This window comes from Notolabrus celidotus, chromosome 18 (assembly GCF_009762535.1).
Source record: "Notolabrus celidotus isolate fNotCel1 chromosome 18, fNotCel1.pri, whole genome shotgun sequence".
NCBI classification, from domain to species: domain Eukaryota; kingdom Metazoa; phylum Chordata; class Actinopteri; order Labriformes; family Labridae; genus Notolabrus; species Notolabrus celidotus.
The window spans coordinates 4,519,193-4,543,485 of NC_048289.1; the positions used below are offsets into that span (position 1 = coordinate 4,519,193).

At 41.4% G+C, this 24,293-nt stretch overlaps 1 protein-coding gene across 2 annotated transcripts in view; it reads right to left on the reverse strand.

Moving 5' to 3' along the window:
- The window catches only part of exoc6 (exocyst complex component 6), a 54,752-nt gene that overhangs the window by 5,298 nt on the left and 25,161 nt on the right, over positions 1-24,293 (reverse strand). Inside the window, exons 12-23 of one of the 2 annotated variants that reach the window (XM_034708530.1) lie at positions 22,751-22,871; positions 21,172-21,243; positions 20,959-21,056; positions 20,150-20,255; positions 19,898-20,007; positions 19,695-19,806; positions 19,121-19,255; positions 18,642-18,821; positions 12,217-12,358; positions 9,761-9,834; positions 1,413-1,525; positions 296-307 (exon numbers count right to left, since the gene is read on the reverse strand). In XM_034708530.1, the coding sequence (XP_034564421.1) occupies positions 296-307; positions 1,413-1,525; positions 9,761-9,834; positions 12,217-12,358; positions 18,642-18,821; positions 19,121-19,255; positions 19,695-19,806; positions 19,898-20,007; positions 20,150-20,255; positions 20,959-21,056; positions 21,172-21,243; positions 22,751-22,871 (1,275 nt within the window). The remainder of the gene's footprint in view (positions 1-295; positions 308-1,412; positions 1,526-9,760; positions 9,835-12,216; positions 12,359-18,641; positions 18,822-19,120; positions 19,256-19,694; positions 19,807-19,897; positions 20,008-20,149; positions 20,256-20,958; positions 21,057-21,171; positions 21,244-22,750; positions 22,872-24,293) is intronic. The other variant, XM_034708529.1, reaches the window with a different exon arrangement.

Below are 24,293 nucleotides of genomic sequence, written 5' to 3' on the forward strand. Positions count from 1 at the left end.
CGATTTTTACTATTTGTCCCTCAGATCATTTCAGCCAATCAGACACTGATACTGTAGAAGAAGAATACAGTTTTAATTTAATTTCTGTATGTTGGAAAAAAGATGTTGGGACACTTTTTCATCGCCCCTCACTCCGTCTGGACCAGACTGTGAGTCAGGAAGAGTGACTTGATACTGGTTGGCAAAACTGTCTACTCATGCATCACCTGTGACCTTATTTGTTGACTGCTCATCCTACACAAACCAGAGTGGATTTTAAAAAACAAACATGAGCAAGAGAAGAAGCTGCACCTACCCTCTGTGGACTCTGAGCAGCAGCGGAAAAACAGCAGAGAGAAGAGGAAGGGTTTAGAGGAAGAGAAGAAAGAATGCAGACAGAAGAAGACACAGCTACATGCATATTAAGGTTGTTAATAGATGGTTCAATGTTCAGAAAGCTCTGTTCAAATCAGTCAGCTGACTTCGATGCACATTTCACTGTTTTAACATTAAAGGTGTTGGATTTAAATTGACCTTTCCTTTAGAATCATCTACCAGTCAGGGTCCGGGAGGCAGACACCCTCTCTACTTTTAAGAGTAGGCTTCAAACTTTCCTTTTTGATAAAGCTTATAGTTAGAGCTGGATCAGGCTTGGACCAGCTCTTAGTTATGCTGCTATAGGCTTAGACTGACACACTGGGATCCTGTTTTTCCCTCTCTCTCCTCTCTCTGTCTGTCTCTTACTTTAACTCTCCCTGTCCCATTAAAGTTACTAACCATAGACCTTTCTGGAGTCCCTGAGCTCCCTTGTCCTGTAGGTTCCTCTGGATCTCTGCTGCTGTGGACGTGCCAGACTCCAGCTGCTACAACTACTACTATCAGTCTCACCACTATCATCTCTCTCTCTCTTCATCTCCCTCTATCCCTCTCTCCAACACGGTCTCAGCAGATGTGTGTCTAACATGAGTCTGGTCCTGCTGGAGGTTTCTGCCTGTTAAAGGAAGTTTGTCCTTGCCACTGTAACTTGCTAAATGCTGCAAAGTGCTCTGCTCATGGTGGATTAAGATGAGATCAGACTGAGTCCTGTATGTAAGATGGGACTTGATCTGATCCTGTCTTGATGTTAGGTCTTTGTTAATAATAGAACATAGAGTACGGTCTAGGCCTGCTCTGTTTGGAAAGAGTCTGAGGATAACATTTGTTGAGATTTGGGGCTTTATAAATAAAGATTGACTGATTGAATTGTAAACTTATTTACTTAATGGAGAGCATGGTAGTTGAATTTGAGAACATGACTTCATGCTTTCCCTCTAGACTCTGAACTTCGACGTGAAAAAGCACCTTAAGCTGTCAATGCTACCTTGCCTTGAGAAGTGAGATCTAAATGTTTTGGTCTGTGTGAAAGCAGCAGCAGCAGCAGCAGCAGCACTCACTTCTCCAGTAGAGCCAGGGCCGTGGCTGGGTTCACTCTTAGGTATTTGGAGGTTGGCTGGCCGTAGTCTGCCAGGTAGGTCGACCAATCCCACACCATGAACAGGTCAAGGAGCTGCAAACACACAGAGATGTACAATATTCAAAATGTATTAAAAAATAAAAACATATTTTCCCTGCATCGTCTCAAATTTGACAACAGCATAACAGTATGATCATTCACATTAGATACGACTGAAACATCGTGAATCATTCATGTATATTTAAAAAAGGGAACCAGCATGGCCCTTAATACTGGAGCCTGTGACTTCACTTACATTCTGCAGCACAGGGTTAATTCAACCCTTTCTGTAACTGAGGTTTCTGCATCAGCTCTTCTTGGACAATCTACTTTGATTTGAGTCTAACGTTCTTTTATCAAGGAGACCTGACCAGATTATTCTACCTGGCATTCACATGTAACAGTCTGAACACTTTAACAGTTGAAGTTATTTCACATCTGACTTTGTAAGCAAGAATTTGTTCTCTGCAGGTCCATAAAGAACTGGGTCCATGGACCGCAAACACTGTATCCTGTGAGGTTACAGTGATCATAACACTGACTCTGTAGTGTGTCTTTTGGGAGGGGAGAGAGAAAAGTGAAAGATGAAGAGAGAGAAAGCAGGGAGGGGAGGGGGTGCTCCTTCCACGTGACGAGTTTTAAGTGTGAACAGGAACATTAAAATGACCCCCCCATGACCCCTGGTTAACCTGATGGAGATGACCCCCCTACCCCACCCACACACACAGTGTATGCTAATGTCATAGGGTGAAACAGCTGGGTGTGTGGGTCATGTTGAAAGAGCAGTGAAAGAGCAGCTTAGTGATAATAGCATTATTCAGCTGAGTGAGACTCCGACACACTGAGAGGCTTAGCAACAATGCCATTATTCTCACCTGGAGCTAAATGATGAGCCACAGCTCACTGCAACACTCTGTTAACTCACAACAACTCACAAACACTCACGACAAAACACAACAACTCACAGGACTGCAGTCCAAAGCAGGTGTGTGATATCATGTGTATTAATCTGCATTGGTTTTATCAGTTATGCTGATGCAGTCCTGTGCATGCCCTCTCTTCCATTTCAGGAGCTAGAGTCTGATGGATCCTGCATAGTGCAGCAGAGCCCTCCACACCCACCAAATTTGGTCTTCACTTTTGGAAACTCCAGGTGTGTTCTACCTTTTGACCATGATTGGACAAAAACAAGTGGATGGATGGAATTCGGTCTCAGCACATGTGTGTCTGACATGAGTCTGGTCCTGCTAGAGGTTTCTGCCTGTTAAAGGAAGTTTGTCCATGCCACTGTAACTTGCTAAATGCTGCAAAGTGCTCTGATTCAGCATTTCTCAACCTACCACAGAGTACAGTCTAGACCTGCTCTGTTTGGAAAGAGTCTGAGGATAACGTTTGTTGTGATTTGGGGCTTTATAAATAAAGATTGATTGATTGACTGACTGATTGATGGATGGTGGTTTGGACCACCACTGTGTTAGGTTTGTTTCAGGTTTTTGGTTGGTTGGGACCTTTGGAGGCTCTACTACGATTATTAAATGCATTTGCTCCTACAGTAGTTGGGATGGGAGTTGTAATCCGAGGTGCCTGCCTGGACTTGACTTACCTGTAGATTTTTGGGGGGTTTAGTTTAGTTTGAACATTTAGGGCACTGGAAACCTTACTGGGATTAGTTGTATAAAAAAGCTTCTGCTGAGTTCTTTGAGCGACCTGTCTGTTTGTGCCTTTTTTTGATAGTCTTGATATCCAAGATTTTGATGTGCAGCTTTTGTTTAGTCAGGAATCGGTTGTAATCGCAGTATACGCTCCTTAATAATAAACACAATCAAGTCTGTGAGTTTTGGGTGGGATGACGGGTGGGTCTGCTTTCTTTGCTCTCAGTTAATGTACATTTTAATTTGTTGCCACAGCTGTGTGACTTGTGACTGTTTTGAAAAGATGAAAAGCAAACATTTATATTTTCTGCGTTACCCTTTCTCCTTGAGCCTCTGGAGGTTCTACTATAGACCATGGGTTCCCAAACTTTTCAGGCCACGACCCCAAAAATAAAGGTGCCAAAGACTCACGACCCCCACTGTCCCTCGAGGTAATTAAATGTTGCTTCTTACTTCATTTAGCTAGTCTGCAGAAAATAAGCTTAGCTACAAGCACATGTTTTCTGTGCTTTATGAATTAACCTGCTGCTACTGATGCTGTTGTCAATATAATTACAATGTGTAAAAGATGCAATCTTAGATTACTTAAAACATTTTTTTTTAATTCTGGAAAACTTCTCGTGACCCCCTTTAGTGTCTCCCAACCCCCACTTTGGGAACCCCTGCTATACACGATGAGGAGACTAGTAAACAGGACTGCTAAATAACCTAAAATCTGTCTGCATCAAAGTATGTCTTGGTTTACTGATGCATGTGAGGAAAGGCTCCCTGAGTAACATCAACTGAATCTTAAGTTCAAAAATGATTCTTTAAATTCCTGGCTTGTTTAAACAGTTATTTATTATCTTTGACAGATGGTAAGCTTTTATTTTCCCCCCTTATTAAGGGCTTAAAGGAATTTAACCTACAGCTACAGTAAGGAACTTTCAATTAGTGATCGTTACAGTGACCCCTGAGGGTGAAGTGATGAGTGTTATCTCTCAGCTGATCATGTCCTGTACTTCAGTAGTTAGTGTTTTATGATGAAGAATCTCCTCCTGCTTTCTTTTACTGTATCACTCACTGTCAAACTTTGCTGTTTTTGGTGGCATGCATTTAATCTCGCCTGGCAGTGACCAGGCATTTATAAAAATAAATAAAAAGAAAAATAAATGTTGGAAGAATAAAAATGACAAAAAGTAAAAGATTAAAAGAATCAGAAATCTAAAATATAAAAAACAAATTATGAAATTAAAAAATCCTGCCAGTGATGCTGCCTAAAAAAGTTTAAAAACCATGCTCAGGTGACATCTTCTGTAAAAGCCCATTGTGTTTTTTTAAAAGAGATTTAAAAGAGGATAAATATCTCTGATCTGCTCTGGGAGGTTGTTCCAGAGGGCTGGGGCTCTGACAGAAACGGCCCCAGCTACTGTGAGACGACGAGCAGAGCCTCAGCTGAGCACCTCAGAGTGCGACCGGGCATGTACGGGGTGAGGAGCTCATATATTTACTGGGGTGTGAGTCCAGAGCGTCTTTAAAAGTCAAAAATAAAATCTTAAAACTGAAACAGGAGTGATGTGGACTTCTAGCGAGGAGTCAGGCTGCAGTGTTTTGGACGAGCTGTAACTTGTGCAAACTGTTTGTTTAAAGATGTATACAGTGAGTTACAGTCGTCCAAACGGGGAGTGATAAAAGCATGAATGACCGTCTTAAGGTTTTTCTAGATAAAAATAGCTTTTTGAATTTCTCCTTAGCTGAATAAATCAAGTCTATCTAGTCCGTGATAGTGCTATCAGCTTTATAGGCTCCTAAAAATCGCCAGTTCAAGGAGGGAAACCTGTCATGTCTTGTCTGCAGAGTGTAGAGACATGATGGTGGCACAAAGCAGCTTTGCCTCTGTGAAGCTACAGCTATGTGTTTACAAACTGTTCCTCTGTACATCGCTGTGATGCGATGTGAAATCACACACTAGGTCACCATGATTATCCCAGTGCAGATTTAAATTTTTAGGTACAAAGGTGTGATGATGACAGGACTTTGTTACGATGCTGCTGCAAAGTTGCGGCTATAGAGACGTCAGTAATAATTTAGGTGTTAGAAACTTAGCATGTTAGGGACTGGTATAAATATCACTCGACACACTAATTTAAGGTCTAACCTTGTCATAAGTCACTGTCTTGATGCTTTTGTGTTTCTAGATATTAACTTCAGTGTTTGACTTCCTGCTCTACAGCTGCTCAGTTTCATCCACATAAAGTATCTGTGGTGGATGCTCGGTCACATGACTCAGACAGGTGTGTGTGTGTGTGTGTGTGTGTGTGTGTGTGTGTGTGTGTGTGTGTGTGTGTGTGTGTGTGTGTGTGTGTGTGTGTGTGTGTCATTGTGAAAAGGTCAGCTTGTCCTGGGAAAGATTTACTCAGAGTCATTATAGTGAATGTTTGCTCCAAATTCCAGCAGCTAGCCTCTTGCAACCATTTGGCTGATTTTTTTTTTGTTAGGATCAGAAAGAACTGCTTTACAAATGTTGGAGACAGCACTGTTCTCTGCAGCACTGATGAAGAAATGCTCCTGTACTTCAGAGGCTTTAGGAGATCTGGTGTTCCATCAGCGCTGCTATTCTGCCGCGTTCTGTTCACCTGGCACTTCTTTGTCGCTGTTTTGCGTGTACGACCCTCAGCAGAGACAGTAAGGACACAAGGGAGTTCAGGCTGTTCACTCACAGCATGATAAACATGCTCAACGCCATAACCAATAATTTACAGAGTTCAATTTGATGGCAATTCATTTTGTCATGGATGTTTTTGGACAATGTTGACTGATCCTCGCAATAAATGTAATTTTTGTTTTATTTATTTATTTATTCTAATCATTGTTTAAACAACATCTATCTATCTATAAATTAAAATCATTGTTCTAAATGTATTATTTTATTTATTTATGTATGATTATAATTTTTGTAACAACATTTATTTATTCATCTATTATAATCATTGTTTTAACAAAATGTGTCTTATTTATTTAAAAATCTTTATTTATTGTATTTATTTATAGTATTTATCTGATCTGTCCACTCTTACTTGTTGTATTACTTTTACTGTATTGATCTTATTCTATTTTTAAGTGTTTTTTTTGTAATTATGTCTTTTATTATTTTACCATTACTGTTGTTTTCAGTCTCTGTGTTCTTCTGTGAGGCTCTTTGGGCTGCATGCTTGTATCCATGAAAGGTGCTCTATAAATAAGGTTGAGTTTATGCACAGGATGTACACTTTCTTGTTTTAAGACACAGACAATGGGGGCAGCACAGTACTGGTCCTGGGCCCAATGTTAGAAATGCACTAGCTTGTGGTTTCGTCTCCTCAGGAGCGCTTGATCTTCCATTGAACAGTTTAAGGACACGTTTGAACACATTGTGAGAATCAAAGTAATATCCACGGCTAATATTTCCAGATTTTTCACATTATTAACTTTTCATTAGGTGTATTTTATTACTAATAAAGATTACTAATCACAGAGTTGTAGAGCCTTCATCCAGATCAGTTTGAGGTCAGAGCATTAGCATCAACTCTGCTGCAAGCAACACAAATCTCTGTGAGCTGACAAAACAACCTTAATCATGTTTTTTTTTTTCCCACAGGCCTGCTTATTCTCGCGTGTTTCTGAACACACACACACATCATGCGCCTTGAATGTTTGTCCCCCAATCACTCTCAGTGCTTACAGGATAACCATCTTAAAAGCACATATAGCTACAAAATCAGCAGCCATTAGATAAAGGGAAAGTAAAAGGATGACCTCTCTGTAACCTCGGCCTGTGGATGACTCCCAACCTCTTCACCTGAGGCTAGGATTAACATGTCAGCCCAGCAGTCTGTATTAAAAAGAGCATGGTCACATCTTGAGTGTGATGAGCTGCACTGCAGGAAATTTAACTAAAGTGAAGAAGAAGAGGCAGGTAAGGCTCTCAGGTCACGTCCTTTGGGGATGTTAGCCATCCTTTATTATCCTCTTTATGGTGAATATGCAAAGTTATTTTGTTAGGCTGACGTTCTCTGCTTCTATGTGGGAAAAAAAAATGTTGAAAGTTTCCATAGTAATTAATTTAAATAGAGAACAATGTCACTTAGACATCGTCTGTATCTCTGTGTCTGTAACAGGTTCTAAGCAGTGGTGGACAGTAACAAAGTAAATTTACTGAAGTACATTTTTTGAGTATCTATACTTTACTTGAGTATTATGTTTTGAGGAAACGTATTACTTTTACTCCACTACATTCAGAAGACAATTATTGTACTTTGGACACCACTACATTTCTATCAGTGCTCTAGTTACTACTTTTACTTTGAAGTCAGTTCATGAATTTCCTTATCTTTTCTGAAATCTGGTCCCTAAGACAGTAAACTGTGTTTGTGTAGTTCTGTTTGTCTCAGTGGTTTAGTTGCACCTGTATTTCGTGCGTCTCCACGGTTGAACGTGGAGCAAACACAGAGCAGATTTCACTCAGATCAGGCAGTTCATTTAGAGGTGGTAATGATGGCTATAATTCTCCACCTGAGCACCCATGGTCATATCTTCAGCCCGTGTTAGAGGTTTTTAAAATGAAGAATGATACGTATGGTTTGAAATGTTCTCCCTGTTTCCAACTCTGCCCAAACATACAAACATTCACAGTCCAACCTGAGGAAGTGTGTTGAGCTACGTAACATTTGTTTCATTCCAGATGAACATTTCAAACTAAGCTGTCTGTGCTTGGAATAACTTAGTGTCCGTTTTTATTCCATGGTATAGTTTTTAGAGATTTCAAGTAATAGTTTCTAAATAAACAGAATGTACAGAATGTACTCCTATGTATTCTTGACTGCACTCATGCTTTGTGAAAATACAACGTTTTGAGATTTTTTAAGAAGTACTTTGAATACTTCAGTATTTTTAAAAGTACTTCAGTACTTTAACTCAAATAATAATTTGATGGAAAAACGTTTACTTGTATTTGAGTAATATTTGACCAGGAGGATCTATACTTTGACTGAAGTCATGAAGACGTGTACTTTGTCCACCATTGGTTTTAAGTAACATCATTCAGGATTCAGCATTTCTCAACCTACTTTACTTGAGACCCTAAAACTCTGTGGAGCTTTCAGAGCAAAATAAATCACAAACAGGGTACATGATCAGGTGACTTAGTTCTGTTTAGCTATGATACCTTTCTGGTTTGAATTCAAATTGATTCCTAATGATTTTAGAAAAAGGGCGTTTTGATCACTGCAGTACTTCTTCAGCTTTAGTCCTGGAAGCATTCCCTGCATCACATCCAGTACTTTGTTTCATATGTTGCGTGACCTTTTAAACTCTCCCTTGTCCCGTAGTTCACCTGTTCAAGAAAATTCCTATATCAGCTCACACAAGCACAAACCGTCCGCCCTGGAGGAAAAGTAGGGCAAATACAGAATCCTACCCATTTACTTATTACTTATTAAACTCTTTGCATACTGGTATGATTTTACAGATCTATGGCCTGTTATAATCCATGAAAGAGAGGGACGCTTGATGTTTGCACCTCAGTTGATCTGTCTGATGGGGCCCCAGGTTTAGCTTCACGCTGGTCACCTGTATGTAACCCCATTAAAGAAAGAGAAAACACACATTCGTTTCTCCTGTCCACTCAGTGAAACCATCACATTTTCATGTTCCACTCCTCTTTCAATAAGCTCCCTAAGTACAAGTGTGACCTGGACTGGGGGCAGAGCCAAGCCTCCCCCAGGCTCAGATTAACAGGTCAACGCAGAAACAAGTTAATGAGACCCAGCAACACTTTACATACCACTGGTGTTTACAACAGAGCAGGCGGCAGACGCTTTGTGCTTGTGTGTGCTGAAATAGGAATTTTCTTGAGCAGGTGAACTATGGGACAAGGGGGAGTTGAAAAGGTCACACACCATATGAGACAAACTACTGGTGGATGTGATGCAGGAAATGCTTCATTTGTAACACATAAGTAATGATTCAAATGAATGCAGGACAAACCATCACACACCCAACTGAAAGATGATACCAAGAATGAGGCCCTGACATATGTTAGACAGGAACTTCTCCTACAGATCCAGTCCTCTCTGTAAACTTTTAAGATCAGACAATCAGAGTACAGACAGCCTCATGTTTGTTATTTTGAAAGACACTTTTAAAGATCCAACTCATCATAACATGCTTTTCTGAAGGTCTCATAGTAGGTTTAGAAACTGTCCTCCATATTTAATGTTTAACTGGTCAGGCTTTGTATTTGGACCACATCAATGCAATATGTTCAGGAAGTTTCATACTATAAATCAAGTTTTAAATAAAGCTCCTATAAGGAACTTTTGGTCCATGTCAGTCTGTCACCCCTTTTGAACCAAGTGGTCATTGCTAAATCTGTCCTGTATCTGTGTAATTACCGTTCGTTAACAAAATGATCATCCTGCTTTCAGTCAAATCTACCGCTCATCAAGAATCGACACCTACCCCCATGTCAACATTTATTTCAGTCCGTTTTAAAACCACACAAAAACTCCTCACTGGAGCTTTAAATGACAAACCCAACAAACATTGGTGCAGAAAGTAAAGCTAAACTCTGCTGGCTGTTGCTGAGTTCACAGCTCAGTTCATCAGTGAGAAGGTTTACCTGTCGGAGGTCGATGAAGGCCAGCTGGAGTGTGTCTCCTTGAAAGCCAGGGACCGGCTCTGAACTGGCGAACACTGAGGAGAGCACAAACACCAGCAGACAACAATCAGTTTACAGAACACAGAACACAGGCAGCTTATCGTGGAGACAAAAGAGTGTCTTTAGTTATTTATATTAAAACACATGTTATTAAAAACAGACTTACTTTACTTGATCTCTGATTTTGAACAAGTGGACAAACTTGTGTATGGTGTCATGATTTCAAATTGACCTCAAACATGTCTTTGAAATGTTGCTACTGCTGTTTCTTGTTGGTGTTTGTATGGAAGAGTGCTGAAGCATATTGCATTCACATGAGAAAAAAACAATTCAGTTTGGTTTTTCAGAATAAACGAGTGAATTATCTTGGAATTACAAGAAAAGTGTTCCATTTTTCTGAGTAAAAATATTTTGTAAATATATTGTAAATTTACCTATTTAGTTATGTGCATACTTTTGGTAAGACATGCTAATTTTCTCTTTTAATTGTTAATATTTGTGTTAATAATTAATATTTTATATGCTCTTGTTTACTCTCTACTGTGCTGCTGTAACACTGTAAATTTCCCCGTTGTGGGACGAATAAAGGAATGTTTTATCTTATCTTATGTCTTATAAACAATCTGCTCTGTTTTTCTGAATTAACAAGTTATTTGGAGGCCTCCCTGAATGTATCAACAGCTGCAAAGTCCTCAGGTGTCTGTGCAATGTTGACAAGCTAATAACAAAACCATCTGTTATTCAGAGACACGAGTATCTCCCAATGTTTTAAACCCAAAGTAAATTAAAAATGGATTAAACTAAACCACCGCCTTACTTCCTTGGGTGGGCTTGAGGTGTTAATAGGATTTTACTATCACAGTATGTCGTTAATTCAAAAACACAGGGCAGATTTTTTTTCTCATGTGAGAAGGAGAGGATTTGGATCACTGGCAAAAAAATGCAAGATGCAATATATTTTTTTTAATTCTGTCATTGAAGTCAGATTTCTGAGACTTTTTTCTCAGAATAATAAAAAAAAATATATTGCACCTTCATTTTTTCCCCTGTGGCCCTAAACCTCTTCTGTATATTGGCCAGCATATATGCTAATACATATTCAGATATACACTACCAGTCAAAAGTGTGGACACACCTTCTCATTCAATAGTTTTGTTTTTTTTAATTATTTTCAACATTGTAGATTAATACTGAAGACATCAAAACTATGAAATAATCTGGGTTGGCCATAATCTGGATTACAACAGTAGTCAAATAGGGCTATCCATTGTGTACTAACCCTACCTCTGAACAAGACAACTGATGGTCTCAAACACATTAAGAAGGCAAGTCATTCTACAAATGAACTCTTGACAAGGCTCATGTTCATTAGAAACCATTCCAGGAGACCACTTCATGAAGCAGACTGAGAGAATACCAAGAGTGTGCAAAGCTGTCATGAAGGAAAAAGGGGGCTACTTTACAGAATCTAAAATATAAAACAGATTCTGATTTGTTTAACGCTTTGTTGTTCATTCAATAATTCCATATATGTTCTTTCATAGTTTTGATGTCTTCAGTATTAATCTACAGTGTTTACAATCATTACAATAAATACAAACCCTTGAATGAGAAGGTGTTTACAAACTCTTGACTGGTAGTGTATCTGTGACTAAAAAGGTGTTTCCATCGTGCTCAACAGAACCCTCAGAAAATGTGTGCACTGCTGAGCCTCTCTGTGAAAGAGCGTGGATTCATCTTTAATGAGATTCTTTGGTGGAGAGACTCGTCAGTCTCTTACCCTTTTCAAAAATGTTTTGACCTTATCTTTTTATGCTTCTGGTCCAAATATTGTACTAAATAAGTGACCATAATGAAGTAAATGATCAACAGCTTGAGTATGTTTTGCTAGTTTTGACAATTATTCTGAATTGCTGTTTTTTGTAAGGACATCATAACAGCTTTAAAACAATGGAATTAACTTTAAAATGTTCCTGTTTTATGTTTAAATTTACCAGAGACACATTTTGCAGGATTGCCTTGATGTGCAATATTAAAATACATTTCAAAGTTATAATTTTATAACTACTTGTGTAGGAATAAACGACTCAAAGCTTGATTCAAAAGCCAAAATCTTTATGTCTCAAGTTTTTCCCCTAACTGGAGCACCTGCAGAGTAATATAACTCCTGATACATGAAGATGTATTAAGGCAGAGATGAACCTGGAGAGTGAGACCCCTCGTGGCGGCCTTCAGGTTTCACAGCTTTATAAAAATAATGCACATGGTTGTTTGGAGCTGGAGCAATTTTATAAAGAGGTCTGTCAGTTAAATGTAAGTCTGACGATGAATCCACACCAGACATCATAACTACTCAAAGATAAGTCTGCGCCTGTGTCGGAGTGAGACATTCAAAAGTCACATTTCTTTGAACTCACATTCACACTGAATGACATCCAAGTTGAACTGCTGAATGGCCCCCATGCTGATCTGTTTGAGTTCTGTGTCCAGCAGCATCTGCATCAGAGACGTGGACAGATGCTTGCAGGCCGACATACAAGCGGTCTGCGCCACTTTACCCTGCAGAGAGAAAGACAGCGAGGGGAAAGGGAGAACAAGGGAGGGACAGAGGAAGGGGAGGATGCATAAAGCAAGATATGAGTGGTGGACGAAAAATAAGGACAAGAATGAATGGATAAAGGAGGTATAGGGCATTGACACGAGTAAAAGAAGAGAGGGAAATCATGCACAGGAAAGGTTGGGGTGTGATAAAGTATGCAGGAGGCACAGCAGCGTAAAGAGGGAGGAAAGAGATCAGTGAGAGGAGAGTTTGAATGGTTCAGGAAGGAGGAGAGGAGGGTTTTTAGGAAATGGATGAAGAAGTAAAAACAGATGTGGGGGATGAGAACAAGAAGGCACAAAGACAGACTGTTAGCTCCATCTTACAGTGAGGACCAACAGAGACTCAGGTGTAAATATGCATCACACAGGTGTCTGCAATCCACAACAATCCACGATCCAGGCCAGGGGTCAGGAACCAGAAATGTGTTTCTAAGCTTTTAAGGAATGGAGCCAAAAACATGAGTATAGCTTCGGCTGTTTACCAGCTAGTTCCTGGAAGTTTGGATTATTTCACTCTGCTTCTGGTACCATGAATATAAAGCGGCCCGTCACATGAGCTGTGTTGTCACTTTGTGGTGTGACCAGAGCTTTGCGGTATACTTCCACTGGAAAATAATCATTAGTTTAGTTTTGGATCTGTTCGATGCTAAAGAGACTGAAAGAGTCTGCTAGCTGTGTTCTCGTCTGCACTAAACTCCTGAAAATGTCCTTAAATTATAGAGGTCGGGCTGCATGTGTGAACGCAAACAGCTGACATTTTCAGCCTGACTCTATACAGTATACACAATATCTATTGGTAAAACTTCCAGTTGGAATCAAGGTGAGCCGATGTGTGAATGCAGCAGGACATATTGAGGAGAATTCACTGTGAGCGAGTTGGGTAACAACATTTAAGTCATGCAACTGTTGAGGAACAGCGACAGGATGAATAAAAACATCTGAGGTTGAAGAAAAATAGACGCATGCACATCCATCCGTTTAGCCATAGCTGCTGCTCTGCTGCTTCATCCACCTCCATCCTATAAACATCACACTGAGGCTTTTTGCAGCGAGCGTGATGTCATGTTTTGCCCCCCGAAACTGACCACCTGCCCTCAGCACACCACCCACCTCATCTGACGGAGAAGACCACGCAGTGAAGAGCGTGTGTCAATGAGAAACTTTGGAACATTTCAGGGGCAGAGCTCCTCCTGAGTGCATACCTGTGACTGCAGCATGCACAGGTAAAAGACTGAGCTACTTCTTTAAAACCTACCAGAGGTCTCTGCTGCAAACAAAGAGACACATTAACCTCAGCATGACTGAACACTGGCAGGGAACACTCTCTGCTCACACAGTCTACATCCTCTGGACCAGGATGAAGACACAAGGATCTGTTACGGAGACCTGGAAACTAGTAACCATTCCTAGTCTGACCTTCTGAAACAGCAGGCCTGCTCATCGTATCTAAAGTCTGTAAAAGTAGTATGGGAGGTAGAGCCCTCAGTCATCAGGCCCCTCTCTTTTAGAATCATCTACCAGTCAGGGTCCGGGAGGCTGACACCCTCTCTACTTTTAAGAGTAGGCTTCAAACTTTCCTTTTTGATAAAGCTTATAGTTAGAGCTGGATCAGGCTTGGACCAGCTCTTAGTTATGCTGCTATAGGCTTAGACTGACACACTGGGATCCTATCTCACCTCCTTCCCCCCTACTCCCACATCACTTATTTTAACTCTTTCTGTCCCATTGAAAGTTACTAACCATGGACCTTTCTGGAGTCCCTGAGCTCCCTTGTCTCGTAGGTTCCTCTGAGTTCCTCCTGCTGTGGACGCTCTAGACTCCAGCGGCAACAGCTACTACTACTCGTCTCATCACTATCACTGCTCCCTCTATCTCTTATTCTCCTCTATCCCTCTATCCAGACCCAACTCGGTCAAGGCAGATGGCTGTCTAACATGAGTCTGGTTCTGCTGGATGTTTCTGCCTGTTAAAGGGAAGTTTTTCCTTGCTCATGGTGGATTAAGGTGGGGTCAGAGTCTTATCCTGTCTTGGTGTTGGGTCTCTGTTCATAATTTGACATAGAGTGGTCTAAACCTGCTCTGTTTGTAAAAGCGTCCTGAGATAACGTTTGATGTGATTTGGCGCTATACAAATAAAGGTTGATCGATTGATTGATTGATTGTTATTATTATTTATAACCTAACACGTGGTGATTTAAACTTTCAGTGATGGAAGAAGCCCCAGCCCCACGAGACCAGGTATCCTCAAGTTCACAACTGTACAGATGGAAAGGTGCATGAAACTTTCAAAGCAGTGATTTGTATCCATGTGTGGTGTTGATACAAGCTGCAATGATAACAACCAATCACAGTGACAGTGAATGCAGTGAATGCAGCATTCATGGTGCTTTAAATGTCCCATCATGTGGAAAACATCACACATAAAACAAAACTCACACACAGCTCAGGTCATGCATGTAAGCCCCACATATAGCTCCATTAATAATGAACACATGAAACACAACATAGTCGTGTTTGAGGTTTAAGTGTGATATGTTCTTTCATAGTTTTGATGTCTTCAGTATTAATCTACAGTGTTTACAATAATTAAAATTAACACAAACCTTTGAATGAGAAAGTATTTCCAAATTTTTGACTGGTAGTGTACATATATAAATCTGTAGCATATAAAAATGTATTATTATTATTTCTATTATTATTATTATAAACATGTCTGTTCTGTGTTTGAGGTTCACAACATCCTCTCTTACAGCCATCATGCCGACTCTTCAGGTGGTACACTTAGCGGCAGAATTGAATGTTGTTCATTCAATGAGCCTGATGGCTGAAGACACGTCACAAACTGTTGACTCTGCAAAGACTGGAAGCCAACATGGGGACCATTCACACACAAGGTGCCACAAAAGGTGCATGCTTACACTCACAGTATATCGACTCTGAATTGGTGAAGTTTAAAGTTTGTGTCCTTCACTCAAAGTGAAGTTGCTGCTTTTTGAAGTTTGAAAGTGTTTAAAAAAAATAATAATTATGGCCTAAAAAGACTGAGTTTATTGATGCTTATCGTCCGAGCTATTGAGGAGCTTGGGCGGGAGTAAATGACGGTTGGGCTTTTAGGAGTTAAAAATACGTGTACAGTTGCTTTCAAAATGATTCAACCCCCATTTCAAATGAGGTTTATTTGCAAAAAGTACAAACTTTTCAGCTGTTTGCAATAAACAAACTGTTTTGTTTCATTTCTCCAAAACGTCTTTGGCTTATTTACTGAAACCTCAGTGTCTGCTGCCTCCTCAGGAATCTGGTGGCAGCAGTTAGTAGCTTCCTCTTCCAGTGGAGTCGCCTCTGTTCTTTAACTTTAAACGTGCAAACTCTGCTTCCAACTCTATCTCCAGGAGCATTCAGTGCCTGTATTATTGTTTTGTATCCCCATCCTTGTTTTTTCCAAGTGGCAATCTCCGGTTTTAGAAAGCCCATGTGAAGTGTTATAAACTGCAGTTCATCGAGCGTCCACTTGAGGCTGGCTGCAGAAACATCAGAAACCACATCCACACCAATACAAAGAAGCCGATCTTTACAGCAGAAATAAACATGTTTACAGCCTGGTTCCAAAAACAGCTTCGGTCTGAATGGCTAACTTTTCTATCGATAGACGCAGTACAGGGTGAATTTTTTATAACTCGGTATTAAAATGACAAGTTTTTCCCAAATAAGGTCATGGCTGCCTTGATTGACAGGCATGCACCCTGTAGCTGTTAGCGAAAAGGCTAAAGGTCCGGCTCTTTACCTTACACTAGCTCAACAGAAGTCTGGTTGAGTTCAGCATTTCCAATATGGCACCTGCTGACGATTGGCTTCAAAACAGCGCTTCAGAAACAGATGGGTGACGTTACGGATACTATGTCCATTATTTATACAGTCTATGTTTTTTTCAAGGCAATGATCTCTTCTCTTCATTTCTGAGACAGTTCTCTTGATCTAACCATATTTCTAACATGTAACACATCTAACACATCCAATGCGTTCTATCTCAAGCACACCTGATGTAACTACTGAAGCTTTTGATAAGTTGCATCAGGTGTGTTTGAGACAACACCTGATTTGCAAAAATGCCCTCTTATAAGCGGTTGTATTCAGGGGGTTGAATTATTATAAACTGCAGTAATCATTATGAGTGACATTTTGTGTTGAAATTTGAGGAAACATCAGCAAATATTGTGTGGAGCTATTTAAATTGATCTTGTTTGATCTGTTTATTGCAAACAGCTGAAAGTTTGTACATTTTGCAAATAAACCTAATTTGCATTGGGGGCTGGATACTTTTAAACAGCTGTATATCGTACGCATGGCGATGAGTGTCTTTTTGATTTAAGTATTGATTGTGTCACACTCGGCTGAACACCAGAAGAATCACTGTATGTGATTATTGACTAATGTGTGAATATTTGGGTTGGTTATTCAGACAGTAAGATCCTGTTCCACGAAGGAATCTAAGAAGAGAAAATGAGAGGACGATCTGTCAGAGTGTGACAGGTAAAAACAGCTCCTCAAGAATACCGAGGCTCATTCAGACTTCCCATCATGCAGCTGGAGAAGCTTACAGGCTTGTTTTAAACGCTTTGAACATATCTAGAGTATTCAAGAGAGGTGAGACAGGTGAATGAGCCTCATGGCCAGCATCTAGTGATCTCTGAGGACCTCTCTCTCTGGCTTTGGCGTTATAAGAGCTATCCCCCTGGATGAAACACTTTATTGCTTCAGACCTATCCTTAGGTGTTCCCTCTAAGGTCAGACTTCCACCAGATCCATGTCCGGTCCGTCTCTGATCCGTTGCGGTCTGGTTCCGTGCTCTCTCATCCGTCAACACCCACCGGTTGCGTTTTCAGAACGCAGCACGGAGCAGCTAGAGTCATGTGACCGAGGTTTTCCCACAGTAATCACTGAATCAAGGATTCTCCTTCTCCTCTCCTCATCCATGTTGTCTTTCTGGTCCTCTGAAAACCTCTGACCTGTTGACTCCAGGCCTGGCTCCGCTCATCATGACGGTTTGTTGTTGTAGTTCAGTGAAATACGATCTGGTGATAACACAGAGTGTTTTATTCTGAAAATTAACCGGATGTTTTAATTTTGTTTTGGTGAAACCTGAATTCCTGTCCCGCTCGCTCTGGCAAAAACGGAAGTCTTGTGTATCTGATCCGTTGCATTCCGACCTGCTGGATCAGAGACGCAGCCGGAACACAACGGAGTGGATCCAGTGGAAGTTAACACATTGAGTAGAATAGAAACCTATCAGATCCGGTGCCGTGACGGATTGGAGACGGACCGGACACAGATCTGGTGGAATTTGGCAGTAACTGTTACAACAGGTGCCAGAAGAACCAACAAGCCTGGAGAAGTCAAACAACAGCATGCTTTTCATCTCCACTCTGCCTGGAGAATGGCAGTATAGTGATGTAACAGCCAGGCAGGCATACTCACCGACATCGATGCATGGTCATTGTTGTTATTCTGAGCAGAGACACCCCCAAACCAACCAAAAATGGAGGAGGGGGAGGGAAAGAGGGAAAGGAAAGGAAAAGAAATGTGCCAACAATAAATGGACAGGAGGAGGTCAATTCAGCTAAAGATATATTGCATGCTTGACAAGAAAAATTAATCAAGGAGTAAAACTGCTGGTAAAAGAAATGAATCACAGAGCTGTTAATAACAGAGGGGGTGAGTGGGGAGACAATATTACAAAATAATAAATGAACCGTCAGTCATTCAAGACACGATCAGAGACGATGGAGAGAAGAAGGGGCAGGAGGCCCGCAGAGACTGAAGCTGAGGATGTGAGGGCCAAAGCTCTCAGAGTCCGCCACACTTTGATTTCACCAAGTGTGTCATGTTTCAGATAAAGTGCAGAAGCTCAGGAACAGCCCGGTTCACATGCACACAGACACACCAGCGAAGCATCGCTCACACGTAGTTCAACTTTAAAATGTGTTGAGTAGCAGCTCACTTTTAGACTGCAGCAACATTTTTAAAGGGATATGATAAACATGTTGTAGATAAGGTGAGGGGTTTAATATCAGGAAGAATGAAACAACTCAAAATGGATTTATCACATCCCTCCGACAAACATCAACACCCACACATGATTCAAAAGAAGCACACACACACACGTCTAAGAACCAATATGACAATGTTCAACGGGGGGAAGGTGGCAGGGTCGATGGGTCAGAGGTCGGCAGGTGGATAAGACTCACCGGGAGGTGTGTGAAGACCTGGAAAGTGGAGCGCAGGAAGTTGATGAGATCCATGAGGTATCCGGAGGCACGGCCGTCTGACTCAGCCATGCCCCACTCGTAGTCTGCGAGCTGGATGAACTCATCGATCTTCTGGTTGAGTTTGGTGTAAATCTCTCCTTCTGCAGCGTGACGAGCATCCTGAAGAACACATTTTGAAAGCTGCTTTGAAGAGATGAGATACAACCTAACACTTATCCCAATGCCAGTGATGAACTAGAGGTGCACATTTGAAATGAGGAATCGGGAAAACTGTGATGCCAGCCAATATGCTGGTGTTAGTAATAGTCAGATCAGCCCCCAAATAACAAATTGAACACCCATGATATTTTCTTTCAACATAAGAAGCATTAGCTCTGAATTTACAGCTGATTTGTGCATTGCCCAGCAATAACCTGCAGCATTATGACCAATCATTCCTGTGTTACAGTCCCATTTACCTTGAACGTGGAGAGGCCGTAGAGCCTTGTGGTGTGCACAGTTTCAGGAGAGACGTTGGTGATGTTCGTGATGAACTCCTCCAGATACCTGCAGGCCTGCTCCAGGTGGGTGGTGTTGATGATGATCTGCACAAGCTGCATAAGGAAGGTGTAATGGAAAGTTGAAGATTTTAGTACAGCTCTCTCCCCTGACCTGAACTTGAACTTTCTGTTCTGCACGTGTTCTGTCGGATTATGGTGTCGGCACGTCTACAGTGCTGTCTAGATCTGGTGTGGGAGAGTTGGTACTAGCCTGACCCTCTCCTAAAGAGGAACTGATAACTATTGATTGACTCTTTCTGTTTTATAAAGAGAAGCTAATTTCATCTGATGTTCGGTCACACTCTGCAGAGCTTCATAGCTCTCTATTTGACTGTCTGACCTTCTTTGCAAAGAATACATCTCTTAAAAGACAGATCTGTGTTTAAGCCACTATTTCAGAACTCATCAACTACATTTCTACAACAGAAGGTTAAAGTTTAGAATATGTTGATCTATAAGATGTCAGTAATGAGTCACTGCAGTGTGTACGTACCTCAGTCAGTCCTATGTGAGGTTTCTTGATGAGGTTCTGCAGACAGCTGCTGAGCGTCCTCGTCAGCAGCAGGTTGGTTGATTTCCTCAACATGTCGTCGATCTCTGTTGAACTGAAAACAGAAGTCGACATTGAACAGGTCATCAGCAAAGTGTTCTGGTGTCTAACAGGACACAACAAAGAGTGTATAAAGTTCAACTAACCTGCGATGTAGTGACTCTGAGAACTTTAAGCTGGCGTAAATGAACTCTTTGACCTGCGTGTAGATCTGAGGGACGGACTGAGACATTGGCAGCTTCTTCGGGAACTCCTGCTGCTCCAACACAATGAAACCAAGTAAACAACTTGCCTGCCTCTTATGCACACAAGGTCATGATTTCAAGTCCTTCACCATCATGAGGTCATCAGACTGAAAAGACAGTGTCAAATGACAGGATTGTGATCTCTGTTGTTACCTTCTCTATCTCCGCATCATGAAACGGAAAGCGGCTGACGATCACTTTGTACTCCTCCTCCGTCTCCACGGGGATGGGACTGTAGTTGTCCAGCTCGAAAATCTCCCTGTGGAAAAAACCCACAATCGTGCAAACTTTAGTATTCAACACACGAGTGTCTCTCAGGGACGTTAAGTTTGTTCATTTTTTGTACTTATCAGGTTTATTCCTATCTCGATCACATGCTGCGGATGTATTAGCTGTCAGCACAAAGATATTCAGGCTAAAAACTAGGGATGTCAATTTTAAGTATTCTCCATGATCAATGTTTGGAAATGTTAATGATCAGTTATTGATGAATCATTAAAAGAAACATAAAGAAAAATGCTACATGAATTTTTCCCTGAAACAAAAAAAACGTGTTCGACTAAGTTCTTAACAATCAATTAATCAATACTCAGTTAATTGTTAACATCCCTACTTTAGACGATGATATTCAAACAAAATCTTTAAAACTACTGAGAGTTATGATTGAAAAAACACACCTGAATGTGTTTAAATTATACATTGTACATTTCAAAATAAGACTCTCAAATCCTGTTCATGATCTTTCACTTGTGGAGACATGATTTCCTTAAAATGTTAGGAAATTAAGAAACATCAATAAAGACTACACTTCTCTGAGCATATGTTTGTTTCTCAGAGGGTGAAACTTCAGAAACAAATGTAGTCTTGCAAAAATCTGAATCTTTGATTCATTGATTCTGTGATGTGTTGGTGTAAATATCTCATACAGCTTCGTCTCACCGGGACACGTCAGCAGAGCTCACCTGAAAACCAGCGCCCACTTCTTCAGCAGAGTTTCGTTGTACTGGTCTCTGACTTCAAACAACAGGTCGAACAGCCGGTTTACAGGGAAACCATAACCCTGCACACACACACAGAGAGACATCACACACACACACAAACAGACAAAATCAGGTGTGTTAATCTCAGCTTCTCTTTAAACTTCAGAGTCACATGACGTGCTGCCCTGAACCCACCTGTAGTGTGTCAGCGAAGATGACTATGAGATTCTTGAGCTCCAGGACCAGGTCTGGGTCATCACAGTATGACTGGGGACAACAAACATCATCATTAGAGAGTAACAGACACAACATGGATATTTTAATGACCATCTAAAATCTGAAGGTTGACATTAGTGCTGTATGTGGTGAATTTAAGGATCCTTTATCATAAAATAAACCACAAAAAGAAGCATCAATGATACATGCGTCACTTTCTGCATCACGTGATTCATAAACAATGAGTTTGAAGCACAAGAAGTGTCTTTATATTCTGCTCACTGTGAGGGAAACACTTTGTTATTTAGTTGTTTTTGTTAACAACATAAAGGAGAACAGAAAGCTGGAGACAGGGTGACAGTGACCGGGGGAGTTTTGGGGGGGGAGGGGAGGGGACCTAGCCAAGGGTCAATCAACACCAACAAGGTCCCTCCATTTTCTGTGCTGCAGAGTGATTTACGACCCTGAAAGCAACACAGTCAGTCCCTAACTCTGACACAGGGATCCTGCTAACACGGGAGTGTGTAAATCAACAGAGTAAATGAACACAGGCTGAGATTTGACGTAAAGCAGCGGCCGCCTGCCTCTCTGTTTACTCAGACACACACATACACACGCACAACCAGCTGGAGACCGGACCATCACAATGTACCTCACAGGCTGGGACAGTTTTATGACACCGTACCTCACGTGCTTTAGTCTGAGCCCGGCTGTATGTTGTGTGTATCCTGTTAAAGCCACACAGTGTGGACTTTATCAGCTGTGTTTGAACAACGATGATGAATACTGTGATAATCTGAAGGAGTTCTTTATTTATATATCTCAACTTAAAAGGCTTTTTATGATTTGCAATACAGTTTAGTGATTTTACACTGACTTAGCAGCAGAGTGACTCATACACAGGCTAGTGAAAAGGCTGCTTCCCTGTGGCCTGCCCATGCAGTGGTTGTAAGGGCAGGACCCCTGGCAGTTTGGAGCCGCCTGTGTCACGGCCCGACAGAGGGGCTGGAGGCCGGGGGGGGGGGGGGACACCGGGGCCTTTGTCACTGTTCTCACCCCAAGCTGTGCGACCCATTCTCTGGCCTGTTAGCATAATCCTCTGGGTCATTTACAACTGAGTGGAGCCCAGCGGTCAGGAATATGCCTCCTTAATCTGCTGTTATTGTTGCAATCTGTCTCTCATTAAGGCCCCAATGACCTCCTCTTTGGCCGCATGCGTATGTGTGTTTTGACCTCTTCTCCTGAGAGTGACATCATTAGTGTGTTTGTGGGTGTATTGACCTCTGCAGTAGTGCGTGTGCGTGTGCGTGTGCGTGTGCGTGTGCGTGTGTGTGTGTGTGTGTGTGTGTGTGCATGCATATGTGTTGGTGTGTGTGTCAACCAATGAATGAAGTTTCTTCCAGGATAAATAGATCCACAGCAGGCTCTATTATCTCGATTAACTCTTAACAGTCACCTTCTCATTCATAGTAAACTCCCTGCTGGCTCTGTGTGTATGCGTGTGTGTGTTTCTCTGTGTGTGTGTGTGTGTGTGTGTGTGTGTGTGTGTTGAGCCTACGGAGTGTGTTCGGAGCACAGCGATGATCTTAGACAGCGCCATGTTCCACAGTTCATCGGTGAAGGCTCGGGTCACCAGCCCTCGCGTGGCATGAAGGATGTGATCCTCCACAACAAAGAAACTGAAAACACACACAAACAAAAAGCTTGTCACATAAACACTTTAAAGCACCACCATTGAGACGTTTCACAAAGTATCACACTCCGAAAGCTGCACCCAACACAGGGAACACATCAGCGCCATGAAATAAAGCTAAAGGCTGAAATTCTGACAAATACGTGCTGCCGGCTCTCTAGAGAGGCCTTGATCTACCACAGAGAAAGGAGTCAAGACTGTCAATCTTACCCTGAAATGATCCCCCTGATCTGAGAGTATTAAATACTTTCATATTTGTTGGTAATGATTTATCCAAAACCAGTTTTTAGACATTTATCAGACAAATGCGAGCTGGAGGAAATGACAAAGAGGCGCCTTGATGCGGCGACTTGTGTCCCCGTCCTGTGATGGCTGGAGCTCACTGTATCTATTTGCACTGTCACACCTTGACGTTTTAGCCAGCGTATGCCGGCATAAAAAAAAAAATGGTGGGTACGCTGGCGTACGTCGTATAAGTTCTAGGTAAGTTTTGTATAAGTTAAGAGCACACTGAAGCACGCTGGTATACGTCGTAGTACGGCGAGTATGCAGCGTATGGATCATACGTCCGGCATACACCTGCCATAAGTTGTAGGTAAGTTCTGCAATGGTTGACACACGTTGACACACGTAGAGCTGTGTGTCTGCGTGTGTGTGAGTGTGTGAAGCCTTGGAGCCCTCATTCAGTGTCAAACAGCAGAGCCTCTGAAACAGAAGCTGAAGCCAGCATGTCAGAGTCTGCTGGTGTTCAATGATAAAGCTGCTGTTGTTGAATTCAATGAAGTTCAAAATGTGACGTTTTTGAAAGCACTGCAGTCAATAAGTGTAACTTGTTGTAAAGAGGAGAGGCTGTGTTCCTGCTGGTTTCACTCCTCTGACACTCTTCACGGCTCATCATGTTCTTATAAAGAGAGACTGCAGAGTTTTTAATAACACACACCTTTTTTTATCACCAATGAAGAGCATCTCATTTCAGAACGTAGACATCGTCATTAACCAGCGGCAGCCTTTTATACACGTCATCTGCGTTATTGCGCTGCAGCGCACTTTGCACAAGTGGACTATAGTTGGGCAGAAATTATGAATATGATATGTATATTCCCAAAATTGAAAAAAACATCAGTGTATGTCAGTGTTTTAGAGAAATTTTAATACGTCGGGAAAACGCTGGATTAATCGTCAAGGTGTGACAGGGACATAACTGAAGTATAAGCTTGGAATGGAATGAATGCATATTTAAACTGTTGAACATGGACCGTCGACGGGACTACAGATTTGGTTTTCCTTGATATTTGTCCTAAAGTTCCCATAGATTTTCACTGTCTATCATCTTCACTCCGCTTTAGATTTACTTCTTATGTTAAAAGAAAATATCATGGGTGTTCAATTTGTTATGTGGGGGGCGATC